Source organism: Genypterus blacodes, unplaced genomic scaffold (genome assembly GCF_046128005.1).
Source record: "Genypterus blacodes isolate CSIRO-AG114 ecotype Tasmania unplaced genomic scaffold, CSIRO-AGI_Gbla_v1 ptg000044l_1, whole genome shotgun sequence".
Taxonomy (NCBI): Eukaryota; Metazoa; Chordata; class Actinopteri; order Ophidiiformes; family Ophidiidae; genus Genypterus; species Genypterus blacodes.
The window spans coordinates 1,268,963-1,283,115 of record NW_027466857.1 but is presented as its reverse complement, the minus strand read 5'-3'; the positions used below and the strand labels follow the sequence as shown (position 1 = coordinate 1,283,115).

The 14,153-nt window shown below is 39.5% G+C and overlaps 1 protein-coding gene across 1 annotated transcript in view; it reads left to right on the top strand.

Annotated features, from left to right (window-relative positions):
* fat2 (FAT atypical cadherin 2) overlaps positions 1–9,673 on the top strand; it is a 55,054-nt gene extending 45,381 nt beyond the window's left edge. The window contains exons 22-29 of the mRNA XM_076148908.1: positions 11–211; positions 1,697–1,851; positions 2,498–2,951; positions 3,727–3,880; positions 4,971–5,070; positions 5,179–5,327; positions 5,845–6,125; positions 7,953–9,673. Coding sequence (XP_076005023.1) covers positions 11–211; positions 1,697–1,851; positions 2,498–2,951; positions 3,727–3,880; positions 4,971–5,070; positions 5,179–5,327; positions 5,845–6,125; positions 7,953–8,455 — 1,997 coding nt within the window. The 3' untranslated portion in view covers positions 8,456–9,673. The remainder of the gene's footprint in view (positions 1–10; positions 212–1,696; positions 1,852–2,497; positions 2,952–3,726; positions 3,881–4,970; positions 5,071–5,178; positions 5,328–5,844; positions 6,126–7,952) is intronic.
* The last annotated feature ends 4,480 nt before the right edge of the window (positions 9,674–14,153 follow it).

The window sequence follows — 14,153 nt, the reverse complement described above, 5'->3', positions numbered from 1 at the left end:
TTTATTCAAGGGATTCTATCAGACATTGAGGACTCTCTTGGCTTGAGCATCCTCAGGGTGAGCCATAATGGGTGTTTGGGTTCTGGATGTCCACCGCGAGGCTGCAGGAATGCAGTCCGACTAACAGGGGAGAGACTCAGCCATTTCACCACAGCCAGAGCAGGATATATCACCCCACAACATATCTGGGAGAGTGTCTGCCCCTGTAATGGTAAGTTTATGTGTGTGTTAGTTGAGGCAAAATGCATGAATGCATTTGAGGATGTTGATGTGAGTGTGTGAACCAGGAAGAAACCCTTTTCCAGCAAGCTTAACATCATGTTGTGAAGTTGAGAGTGTGCTTCATTGTTAGGGTGGAGGACCAAGGCATGTAATTTACCATCCTTGGCATTTATACCAGCTAATTACAAATGAAGAAATTATCAGTCAATCTTGTGTCTTTGCTTCTAGACACAATACAGCATAGTCAAGCTACAACCAAGCAAATTAAAAGAGTTAATGCCCATGTCAAAATGTGTCTTGTGAAACAGGCCACTTGTTAGCTTTGATTACAACCTGGAGGCACTGCTCTGCTGTCTCTTCCTTAATCAGATAATTTTCACTGATTTGTGGGGGCATTCCTGAGAGGATTACTGATGTGAGGGTTGAATATAGCCAGGTTGGCGCCCTGAAGCATATTACGCTTTATTATCTTGTCTTTCCTTCTGGAATGTCTTCTAAACATGCTATCGCCACCTTGTTTTCTATAGTCTACCTATTTGGTCTTGAGTAACTTAAGAGACTGTTGTTTGAGATTCATTGAGGAATAACTTGCACAAAAATACTGATGTATCTTAAAAGCGGAAGTCAGAAGAGGTATATCAATGGTATATCATGGCTGAAACTATAGAAAAAGTTTGTAGTTTGTCCTATGATATCAAAATTCATATTTTTCATTGCATATTCCGCTTTAAATGTCACGGCATCCGAAGTCGGTGATGCTGCCGGGTTTCATACTGTGGTGGTATTAACATACTCCCAATGCAGGTCTCCTCAAGCTTTGATACATTTATTTTCCATAGATTATAAGGAAAGTTTCATGAATGTCACAAATGCTGATGTAATCTTCATCGTTGCCAATATGCCACTCAAGCTGCCTCATCACCTCAATATATCCCTTTCTTGACATATGCGGACAGCTGATCAGAATCAGAGGTCTCCTGTGTGGAGAGAACCACCTAGCCATCAGAGAGTAACTACCCTATAACTGGAGCTAAATGATTCTATGATGATGACTACAGTTCTGGTACCAAAACCGGGTTTTGGCTAATCAACACCAAATGCTGCGAATACCCCGATTGTGTGAAAGGTTCCTTTGGTCTCAAATATACAATATTTCTCAAGTGGTGACCATTGGTCTTCTCTTTGGTAGCTTTTTGGTTATTTTGTTGTTAAATTCTCATTTCCTTCTCCACCAATCCAGCCTGGTTTCAAAACAGAGACACAAGCACAATTCATGAACTACCTTGCATTTGTTATTTATTTTAAATCTTGAAGATAGGAGAAGTTAGCATATAAAATCTCTTCATGTCACATTTCACTGACCTTTTCATTTGTAAATTGTTATACAGAAATTCTCATATCATTATCTAGGTTTTACAATATAATGTATGTCAGATATAGAAGACCCTTTATTGACCCTCACTGTTGTTTTTAGAATCAGCATTGAGGTTTGACAGCAAAGGCTACCTGAAGTACTTTCATTGGATGGACGAGGACAGTCAGGTTTTCCAACTGTCACTGAGGTTCAAGACTTTCCAGGAAGAAGGCCTCATAATGGCCACCAACAGTACTGACTGGGGAACCCTACAGGTATGTCATTTATTCATGGAAATGAAGAGAAAGATTTGTATGTTTGACTTGAAAGAGTTCAAATACAACAGTGTGCACTGCTGATTCCCTCTCACAAATACCCTGCTCAAGCGTACTGTCCATTTATCTTTCTGAAATAAACTCCCATCCCATTCACATTCAATGCTAACATTAATAGAGGTCTGTGTTCCTGTTTGAAAATTGATGCTACAATACCAGCTAAAACAATATGGCCAGCTGAGACAGAACAATCAAATCATCACATCCTATGAAAGACATTTTGTTTTTAAATTCAGTCCATACATTTGAAAAGTACAAAAGTAACCCAACAAGAACACAAAGCATCCTTCACATACTTAGTGTATGTATTTAACTTATTCCCAACCAACGTGCCATATAGTACCTTTAACAATTCTTGTTTAAAAGAAGGCCTCACATGGAATAGAAATGCCTTAAGGGCCTCCAATAAAGGTTCTACTCTCATCGGCACTTTTCAATCATACTTGGAACATTTTTCCAATGTTCCATAAGGGTGGATTTGGATGCAAGAAATTTAGATGAAGATATATGCAGCAATACTGACTAACGCAAGGAAAGTGTGACAATTAATTATTCTCTCAGATTGACCTTCATTTTCCCTCCTCAGCTGTCCAATGGTGAGTTGCATTTCATGTACAGCTGCGGCAGCGCCCCACCTGGCTCCTTGCTGGTGAGATCTGACTCTGTGTCAGATGGCCGCTGGCACCATGCTCTCCTTGAGGTCAACTCCACCACAATTAGGCTGACCCTGGACCAGCATCACCCGGCCTCTACTATCCTGACGGAGCCCTGCAGGATGATGCGCTCCCATAGTGCTTTGCTCTTTGCTTCTTTACTTACGGATTCCACCCTGGAGGCTCAAAGACACTCACGTAAATTTATTGGCTGCTTGGAGGACCTGGAATTCAGTGGGCAGCCAATCAGAGTGGGTGACATGGCAGATTGGACAGGGTCTGGGAGCAGGACTGTGTTTGGGGAGTATCAGTGCTGCAGCAGGGCAGGACCATGTGACAAAAACCCCTGTCAGAATGGAGGAGTCTGCATGGAGGATCCCAGGGCAGGTTAGTGCACTAAAATGAACTAAAAGGGCCAAATCACACAAATCACTCAAACTTGTATGGTAGAGAAGCCACACAGGTAGTTGTTACTCTTTAACACAGGGCATTCTGTGGATGAGCCTCTGTAAGTGGATGAAGGGAGGTGTTGGTGCCAGAATGGGTTATGCTTATTGTTATTATTTACAGTTATGAAATATTAGGATAAAATGAATCAGGGTTTTGCATTTATCATAATTTAATTGAATAATATTTTGTTGTTATTTGGATTTGCTTTGTGTACTGTAAAGCAATGTGGAGGTGCGAAATTGCGTTGGCCACGACCCACTTTGACAGGTGACTGCAGCACCTGACCTAGTAAAGCTAATTAAGGCAGTCTAATTGCGTCGCTAATTAGACAAGTTGCAAGGCATGCAGCCAAAAGGTTTTTTGACCGCAGCAAGCGCTACGTTTGGAATGTTGGAATTCGCTTGATCCACCGCTATTTTGCACCTCCAGGTTGATCGAACCATCTCAATTCAAGGTACATAATCCATGTACCTTGCATTTTTCTAATATTCCAAAACTTTTCTACTATTGAAGCACTGGCAGTTATCTGCAGGAAGATGAAAGAACAACCAGACAATAAGCTATTACTGTTAGTTGTTTTTGAGGGTAATTATTCTTAATAATAATGCAGAAGAATGCAGAAGAAACCCATTGCATTGTGACTTTGATCACTCTTGTTTCTGATCTAATTTTTTACTTATAATAGTAAAAGAATCATTTTTGTGCTCTGCAGAGTCACGCTGCAGATGCACAGGACATTTCCACGGCCCACACTGCGAGCTGACAGACAATCCATGTGCCTCCCTGCCATGCACCGACGGTGGTGTGTGTTTGCCCAAGGCTCAAGGATATATATGCAACTGCTCGCAGGAGGACACTGGAGCACGGTAAACACACATACGCGCACACACACACACACACAGACACACACACACACACACACACACACACACACACATACACATACACACACACACAATGCTTGCTCTTATTCATAAAGTTATCTGAGTTGGAGATGTGGCTTGCTGCAAATGCTGTGACTGAAACGCAGACAGTGACAGCTCAAAAGTTAGTAGTTATCTAATAAATGAACGATGATCTTCCATGAAACAAAGAGGAAGTGGACCGTATTCATAGTCATAGTTTTAACAGGAAGAAACCTCAGGCAGAAGCGAGCTCCAAGTGGCCGGCCATCTGCCTTGACCGGTTGGGTTGAGCGAGAAAGACCACTGAAGACTCCTGGAAAGAAGTAGAGTTAGTGGAATGAAGTGGTAATGCAATGACATGGATATGAACAGATAGAGAGGGGAGGAGGAGAGAGGAGCTAAGTGCATCATGGGAAGTCCCCAGCAGTCTAGGCCTATAGCAGCATAACTAGGGGCTGGTCCAAGGCAAGCCTGGCCCGCTAACTACTAACTATAGCTTTATCAAAAAGGAAAGTTTTAAGCCTACTCTTGAACGTAGAGAGGGTGTCTGCCCTGTGATAGTTGTGTGATATGGGTATAGGACAAACTAAAGCTCAATGCAAGTTGCTGTAATTATAGTGCCAATTTAATCAGCTTGTGTATTCAGTCTAGGGCCAGGCCATACAATATTTTCATCATATGGTGACATTGCATTGGTATCAAATTAATAATATTATTTTTCACAAAAATACTGTAGTTAATGTCAGGACAATGTTAATAGAAATGCATCCAGGAAGAGAACCACATCCTGAAGTCCTGAGCTTCAGAATGTCAACATTACATGTGGATTCACCTGCCACCATTATGAGGCTAATGGGCCAGCACTGGTTAGCGGTCAACTGGTCAGACACACATTGGTGTCGACAGTTCAAATCTCACATGGAGGAATGGTCTTATGTGTAAGGCTTCTGGTGTATAAACAATTGTTTCAATGTAAAGCAAGATTCATCCACACTCATCCAGATAAAAGCAGCAAGCATGAGCTGAGCCCACTGTATTTTCCTTCTAATAGGTGCCACAATCTGATTGACGGTTGTTCGCCCAATCCGTGTTCTGGAGGCTTAGACTGTACATTTGCTGATGGCGCCATCCATTGCGACCCTCTTTCTCTGGTCAGTCATAACAAAGGAAAATGAAAATGCAAATCCTTGTCAGTATTTACACTGATAGAAAACTGTACATTAATGTGTTTTTTTCACTTTCATCTTTGTGTATCATAGGTATCTACAGTGATTACCTATGTGGAAATCATGGAGATCTGTGCCAGCGTGCTTGGCTTACTCATCTTAGTCGCCATGTTCGTTTGCGCCAGGAAACTTTACATTCAGAAGAAAAAAAACAAACCTGTCTGTGTCCAGGACTCGAATGGGTAAGATTGTGTGTGTGTGTGTGTGTGTGTGTGTGTGTTTACTTTTCTGTTATATTTATTCCAAAAATTCTGGCAGTCAGCATCCCATACAATACATTTTCTTTTCCTCAGGAGACCAACATTCACATTAAAGATTGCTCAGTAGTCTTGATTTAGCAAAAACACAGATGTAAAAATTTTAATTTAAACAAAAAACACGCATTTGTATCATCAGTTCACATTCGATGAAGACATCTCAAATGTGTCAGCACATAAAATTGCCTTTAGTCAGTGAACAGTCTAGTCATCTCTTTATTTCAGGGAACGTCAAAGTCAACTTAACCTTCAATATATGTATATATATTTTTAAGCGAGATCATATATATTTTGAACTATTTTGAAAAAGTTTGACCAAAACCCAGTACTGGATGTACTCCTTATAGCTCAAAGTTGCATATAAGTACATGAAATAAAAGGCAGAATGTATTTCAAACTTTCCTTTGAGCTCACATCAAGATAACTTCATCAACACCCACAGATACTTCCCGCCCAGTCTGGCCAAGAGCATGAAGGCCGACACCCTGGACAGGAATCCCATTGAAATGAGCTCTTTGGTCAGACCCACTAATGATCTGGACCACACACCATTCCGGTCACTGCGCCCTAGCAGCCAGATCATCTCCTCAGGATGCAGGCTTTCCCCTCAAAAGACACAGGGGCCTGTTGTATGCAGTGTTGCCCCCAATCTCCCTGTCAGGCCTCCGTCCAGCTCCGACAATGACTCCATCAGGAAGAACCAGTGGGACATGGACTATGAAGGTGTGTATGTATGGGCTTTAAAGTGTGCATGTACAGTATATGGTCCTGTCAAACCTCTTGCATGTCTTATGTTATATTGACTGTTTTATTTGTCACAGCATTGTCAGTTTCCTATTCTGATTGCTTCCTCTCTCATTGTTTTTCTCTCATCTCTGTCTGTCTCTCTTATTCTGTATTTTCTTTTATTGCTCTACTTTCATTCCTTTTCTTTTTTCTTAACATCGGTTTCTCTTTTTTTCAGTATTTTGTTCTATTCACTTTTGGCAGTTGTTGTAAGACTTTCCTTAACTCCTACTGTCTCTCTTTCATCTAAGTGTCTCTCTGTTGGTCATGCTTGCTGTCGTGCTTTCTTCTGTAAAAACAATATTCTTTGTCTTCTGGCTCTTATTGTTTGTGTGAGAGATTTAGAATTAAGAATTTTCATGTAATATTTTAATGCAGCTCTGTGCAGACTAGTGCTGAACAATTAATCGTTTTTCAAGCGATTTGAAACGGTGCAATTAGTCAATAGAAAGGCCACGATTAGGATATACTGTACATAATCAAGTTCTTCTGACCCAGGCTTTGAACTGCTGCGTCACTTGTTGTAAAATTAATGACGCACTCCTCTTGTCATAGTCAAGCCTACCAATCACAAGGACCAGGCCCCTCAAGTACAAGTCATGCTAACTATCTTGAATAAAGGCATTTTGATGAGATATCACTATTTTAAGCATAGATTTGGTTATTTTTAGCGTTCAGCGCACATGATTAGTTTAAGGACCACAAGAAATTGAAAATCTGTCAATAATTGCTATTTTTCAGCTCTTGGCTATGACAAATAGTGAAATATATTTCAAACCCACCAACGGATTGTGGACTCCAGAAGGTTAAAGCTGTCAGGATTTGTGGATTTGAGATTGATTGATTGTGACTGAGTGATTTGCTATCACATTTTTTTTAGTGCAAGTATTCTACTGAAAGCTTAATTCAGGCAGAGTTAGAGTAGATAACACAAATTTAGGTGCAAGGATAAGCTGCTTATATAGACTGAAACATACTGGTACATGTCAATCCTGTCACACACACACGCAAAAATAGATCATTAGATTTTCATTAGTACAGAATCTGAAATTTGATTTAGAACTGTCAATGATATAGCAATAAGTTTTGTAAATCAGCAAGAGAAGTAAGTAAGAACATGCAAGAAAATATTCTCCTTTTTATCTAAAACACCTTTCACTTCCAACTGACCACATGCCAATATGACATGGTTTGCAGATTGCATTGGGGTGCGTCAACCCCTTTCATACTTGCTGTGCAAGTCTACTTCTCTTTGTATTTTCTTCTCATTATTTCATCTCTTCATCTGTCATGCTGTCTACCCATCTCTCTTTCTCTCTGCATTCATTAAATCCTACGTTTATATGTACAAAGTATATTGCTTCCATTTTTCTTCTCTCTGTCTCTCTCTCTTATTGTCTCTTTTTTTGACCACCGGTCTCTCACTACCATGTTTTTCCGCATTGATATAGATGGCTGCTTTATTTCCTATTTCAAATCATCAGCCATTTTGGTCAAAAATGTACACATCCCACAACTGTTATTTTTCTTTTAGGTGTAGGTAAACAGCCCTTCTCTGGAGGACTTGCTTATTTGTGTTCTCACTGCTAGGAAATTGCCAGATTACTACCTACCATTGATTCAGAGCAGAACAAAAGCTTCAAGACTAAACAAGCCCAGCTGTCTTGATGCAGTTTCTGTAGCATGTGTTGTAGTATAAACCTTGTGCAAATCCTGGACCATGCCTGTATTGAAAATGTTTTTCTCTATCGCATCTCTTTTCAGTCTACCCAGCAGACCCAGACTATTATGGCCGAACAACAGTTCAAGAATTTCCACAGTTTGACATTGTGGACGACACCTACTCCACCTCCACCACTCTGGACTCGAGGAGAAACTCTCGATTTGGTGGATTCCCTTTCCCGCTGGATCGTCTCGCTGACCGCCGTGCTCCCCTGCCACCATGCTACAGCAATCAGAACCTTGACGACTTCCTGGGACCTGATGGCCTTCCTCTTCCCACCCCGCAGTGCCCCAACGAGTACACAGCCATCAGCTACTACCCCACCCAGCACACACGCAGTCTTGACAATGTCTCGGGCGGCTACAAGAGACTTAACATGCGGATGAGCGTGGCTATGCCATCCTATGCTGAGCAGACCAGATCAGCCTCACCGCCACCTCCTAAACCCTCACAGACTCAAAGCCAAACCACTGCACGCAACCACTATGACGGCTCTAGCATGGTTGAGAGTGATTACGGAAGCTGTGAAGAAGTCATGTTTTAAGGCAAAGACTGCGGTTGAAGTGGCAGAGCTCAAGTTTCACTTGATTTCGACTCTTGAAGTGAATGTCATCTTTCATCAGTTTGTCTATTCTCAGGCAGCTTTGTGTATAAGAACTCTATTCAGATAGGACACGTTGGAGCTACTGAAGCAGCTCAGCAGGGATCTGAGTCAAAACATTTTTGCTGTGATTGACATGAAACAGTCATCCTGATGTGTTTCATTTGTCTGACTTTTCTTAAGCAGTGTGGTCCCACTTTGGTAAAATGGATGGGGTTAATTAGGAACTTCTCAGTTACAGATGACGTCCATCATTGTCTTATACAGATCATGCACACAACACAAAGGTGCAAGGGTTGAATTGTGAACAGTATTGTGGACCGTGGACAGTCTGGCCGCTTATTTCAAATCTAAACTCATTAATAACCACATTAAGCACATTTCATACAGGATAAACATTCCTGGAAATCTTCATGTAGTAATCTGCATGTAGTTGCTGTTTATTGTTTCTGTGTGTTCTCCTGCGATTTTGCAAAGTCTAATATATATGATTTGAAAATATCGTCAAAAATGCTCCAACTTACAAAAACAACATCAGTGGCGTAGTTTGGACATAATGTTCCCCCCAAAATTTAAATTTGTAAGATTCACTTTAAAATGAAAGGGGCTGGATCCTCATAAACAATAAAAACCACTGCAGACAGTGATGTCAATGTGAACTAGATGTATTTTAATCTGTGTGTATTATGACTATCAGTGCTGTTATATTTCTGTAAATATTGTACATTTTGAATTTCAAAGTATTGCCTCCTTATAATAAGTGTGAAATAGATTATATTGTTTCATTGGGAAGAGATGTTCATGTTTGTGAGCAACTGCAGTGTTGGCAGCAGTAAAAAAAACATGTGTCCGGCCATTTAAAATGGTACAAAGATACAAGCTACAGAGCAGGGAAAGGTTTGTTTTGGTAAGAAGTTGTCTTGCTGAATGCAGCATGTTAAAATGTGAATGTGTTATATGAAATAGTTGGGTCAGTGCTTAGCCTGAGCAGCTATTACAATCAGCTCTCAAACTGAGAGCCAAAGTTTTTAATTTGTTTCACCAACAGTTATGCGTTATGAGAAAATGTGTAAAAATATCAATATATCAATATCAATTAGTATCTCCATGTGTTATTCTAGTGACTAAACATTTCATTCACCTGTTTTCTGATTTACACAATTGAAAACACTGAGTTAGCTGCACTATGCATTGTATCAGAAATAAATGGGTGAATATTCTGCACTCATTGGCCCCTTGCTTTAAAATATAATCTCAATTGTTGATACATTATCCAGACACTGACATCTGATGGGACTTTGCATCATTATACATGTGTTCTTGTTATCTTGAGGCTCCCTGCATTGTGATCTTATGCTATTACCTTTAACTAATGTATTTTTTGTGGGGGTCTGTCACTGTCTGTGTTCCATGTGTAGATTGCAATTCCTGTTAAAATGACTTGGGATAATAAGGTGGGGAGATGTTTAAAAAAAAGATGTCAATAAAAATGTAACAGTATTTTTAGTGTTGTATGCTCTTCATGGATTATGTGGAATGATACAGGTGATATAACTGACTACTGTTGTCCTATAATAATCTTCTTAACAGTGTGTATTGCATTGTACATACATCTGTGTTTGTGTTGCCTTGTGTTGTCCATGCAGAATATGACTTTCTGTGAATGTGTATTTGTTTTTATTTCATGCCATTCATTAAATGTATTTTTGTATCAATGTGGGCCTCCCCATGTTTTGCTGGATTGCGTCTCTGTGAGAGATTTTAATAAGATGCTGACTTGTCTTTTTTTAATATTGTAAAAAGAATATGAATAAAGATGTTATCTTATATATACATGCGCACAGCAATTGTTGATGAGTGTGTTACTTGCTGTGTCTTACTGTATGACTGTGTGAATTGGAATGTGTCATGTTTTACATCATGTAAAACATGTAAACGGATAATTTTAGAGCAGGTATTCTTATTATCTTTTTAATATATATTGTGCTGCATTCATAATGTGTGATAATTTGTGTGTGATCTCCCTGGGAAAGAATAAAATAGTTCTCTGAGTTCTCAAACTGCCTGATGGCCAGAAATCTTGCCACAGAGATTTCTAACTGAGCCCTCTCTCAACCAGATTATTAGGGATGATTTGTCAGTGTACATTTCTTTAAAGCAGAGTGCAAAAGAGTCAATGTGACAGAGTGACAACTAGTGCAAATACGGAAGTATTGCTTTATTTCTGCTACATCTGTGTGAGATTCTCTCCAAAGTTGAGCATACTCTTCAGTCAAAGGAAATATTTTCATAATTATTAATTCCATAGTGGATTGTCCTTCATATCTATATATAGACACATACTATTTTTATTTTATTTTTTCATAATAAAAAGCCAGCCTTTTTAGCCTTTATCAAGTAGTCAACAGAACAGCTCAAAAACATGTAGCAACAACCTGTTAACTGAACTGACGTAAGGTCATTACGTAAAGTGTGCAGGGAATTTGAGTAAACACAGCAACACAGTTATAGCTTTGAAGCTATTGTCAGAAAGATAGCCAATGTTGGCTATTGTCTTTATTAAGTGGACACAGCAGTTAGGCCATGAAGATTCCTTCACACTAGCGCCTTGAGACACTACGACACCTCATGAGTACATTTTTGGTTAAAGATAAATAATGTGACTTTGTTAAACAAGAAACCCACAAGTCTCTGAGGGACTGCTGTACTTGCATTAGTGATGCGTCACCTTTGTGTCACAGATATTTATTTGTAGCACGTCAGATCCATCCATTGAACACAACGATTTACATGCTCTTCTTTTTGTTCACCTACAGTAGCTTTCCACTATTGCCTGCACAAGCAACACTATGATGTAATTTTTCCAACAGCTGAATTGGCATCTGTGATCCAAAACTTGCACAGTTTTGACAGTGTAGGATTTCTTCCACTGTGACCCAGTTGTTGGTGACAGAATAAGTGGATGCTATCTTTCTTCCGGCATGGCTGCCTTACTCAGTCTCCAACTCTCAGGACTCCATCCTCCAAGCAAGTTTGTAGATGATACTGGCCCTTGCTACAGATTTTCCAGCTGATAGTGCAGCAAATTCTCCCTTGAATCTTTGTTGTTGACTATGACAAAATGATGTCAACTTCAGCTTCCAAGAAATTATCTTGTGATGCAATGCCTTACTACTGTATTCATTTCATTGAAGTCATGATTGTATTGGTTGATCAGCAGTTCTTCCAGGTTACATACAGAGATCGTACTGACAGTAGCAACAGGGAGCCCTGTGTTAGGACTACTGTTATCTCCTTCAGTTTTTACAGTTTTTACAGAGTAAGGGCCGTTTCCACAGCTGTACCTTGGGGGCATTGGGATCAATCAACAAGTCAACATCGGCCTTGATGCAAGGGATCTTTGCCAGCTCTTCCTGTTTGACAATGTTGTTGGTGGTCACAGGCATTTTCCTTTGTGTTAGTACTTCTGTGAGACTGTAAAAGATGTTACTGTTGAGACCAGACACCTCCAAACCTTTCAAGGCATTAGTTGAAACAACCCATTCTATCCCATATTGCACAACAGGAAGTTGGTTCTTCTTCCAGTATTATTTAACTTGAGTATGAGATACTCTGAACAGAAGGTAGCTGAACTGCAATGCTTCAAAAAGGATTTTTGTAGTATCTTGTCTCCCTTGGTGGACTTCACGTGGACTGGTAAACTGAAATAGATTGCATTCATCCTTTCTGGCCCCTGTATGACCACAAGATCCCGAGGAAGCTGGTGTGACACATGGTGTATCCTTTGATTGTTCATTTGATGCCTCTACTCTTCTGAGGGATATTTAGTACGCTGGGATGATTTTGACTACATACTTAAGTTCATGTATCAAATTCACAGGCAACCAAAACAAATCCCTTTCTACTTTAGAAAGAAAATTTTGTCTAGATGCATCTTCCCTTTCCAGCTTTTGAGACTCGTCCAAAGATGTCCAGATGTCAGCACATGTGAGGAGTCACATCATTATGGGGCTTAGATTGGCTTATTTTTTTCCTGGGTGTGACTCCAGTAATGCTAAAAAAATATCAATCATTGTTCTTTGCTGAATGCATGATTGAACTACATGTTTGCTTTTAGAGCTATTTCATATTTTATATGCATGCGTGTGTGCATATCAGCTCATTAAACTTTGATTAAATTGGGATTAAGGCAATAAAAAAAAGTAGTTGTTTTTTTAAATGTCATATATTGAAAGCAGAAGATATTGAATGCTTACTCCAAGAAACAGATCTTGAAAATGCAATTATAAACAATTTATTCAGACATGTAAGAGCCTTAGATTATGCCATATACTGTACATCTCCTCAACAAGATGTGTTATGTACACTCTGAAAACGTTATCATTAATTTTAACTTAGTTACTGACTTCAAATGACCCTTTGAACTTCAGCTCAGTCTACGATTCCTCTAACCTTCTTCCAGGACAGTATGATGTCATGCTTTAGTGCTTCCCCATCCCATGGTACCATAACCAATCAACTAAAGTGCTGCCCCGCCAATGAACCTCTACACTTCCCCCAGCGTTTGACTTAGGATCTCACCATTTCTGCCCAATGACACCTACCAGAGAGAAAGAAAAGAATATTATTATCTCTCAGGCATTGCCATAGGTTATAGGTCATACGCATAGCTCATCCCCTCAGAAATAAAAGTGACAGTCACACACTCATACAGGCACACACAGGCATGAGCATTCCCCCCAAACACACGGACACAAAATGATAGTAAATATTAAAATCATCATCATTCAGCTTCGTCACACTGCACTGATGTCCCTTTGTGGCAAAGTGTATAAAATGTATGTAGTAAAGGCTATACATATCAATCAAGAAAAATGGAAGGAATGATTTCACATTTCATAGAAGAGGGAGACTCAATGTGATGCACATAAAAAACATGTTAAAAATCATTTCCACACAAAATAAAGCATAAAACAACAGTACAATTAAAAATATATGAATAACAAGAAATTATCATTTAAATTAGAGAATCAAAGAATTAAATCACAATGTATTTTATCAAAGTGCAATGTTTACAGCTTAGCAAAAGTCAAAGTGCAAGGTTTGTAGTTAAGCAGAAAGCACGGGTGAACGTGAACATTTTTAGTCTGGATTTAAACGTTAGTATTGGAAGTCTCAGTTCTTCAGTTAATTCCAGCTGCTTCTAGATGGTTTGTTTTGACTCGAGGGACAATTAACAGACCGGTGTGTTTCATTATTTGCAGTGAAAATAATCAAGGATGTAAACCTTGGAATTGTGTTAAATCATTTAGAATGAAAAAATTCAGAAAGTGTGTACTGCTGTGACGCAAACAGTTGCTCAACTAGCGCGAAGCGCCCTCTGCTGGCTTCAGCAAGAAATTTACACAAAGCAAACAATGAAACAAAAATTAAATGTTGTCTTACACATGCTACACGAAAATATACATCTTCAAGCATACAAAAACAATTCACACTGCTGTGATCACACATTAGTGGGGGTCACAACAGCACAGTTCTTTGGTCCATCTGTCCTGGGGGTTGTCGACATGGATGTTAAAATCACCAACAATAACTACACAGTCAAAGTCAATAGAGATTATTTACAGCAGTTCCACCTCCT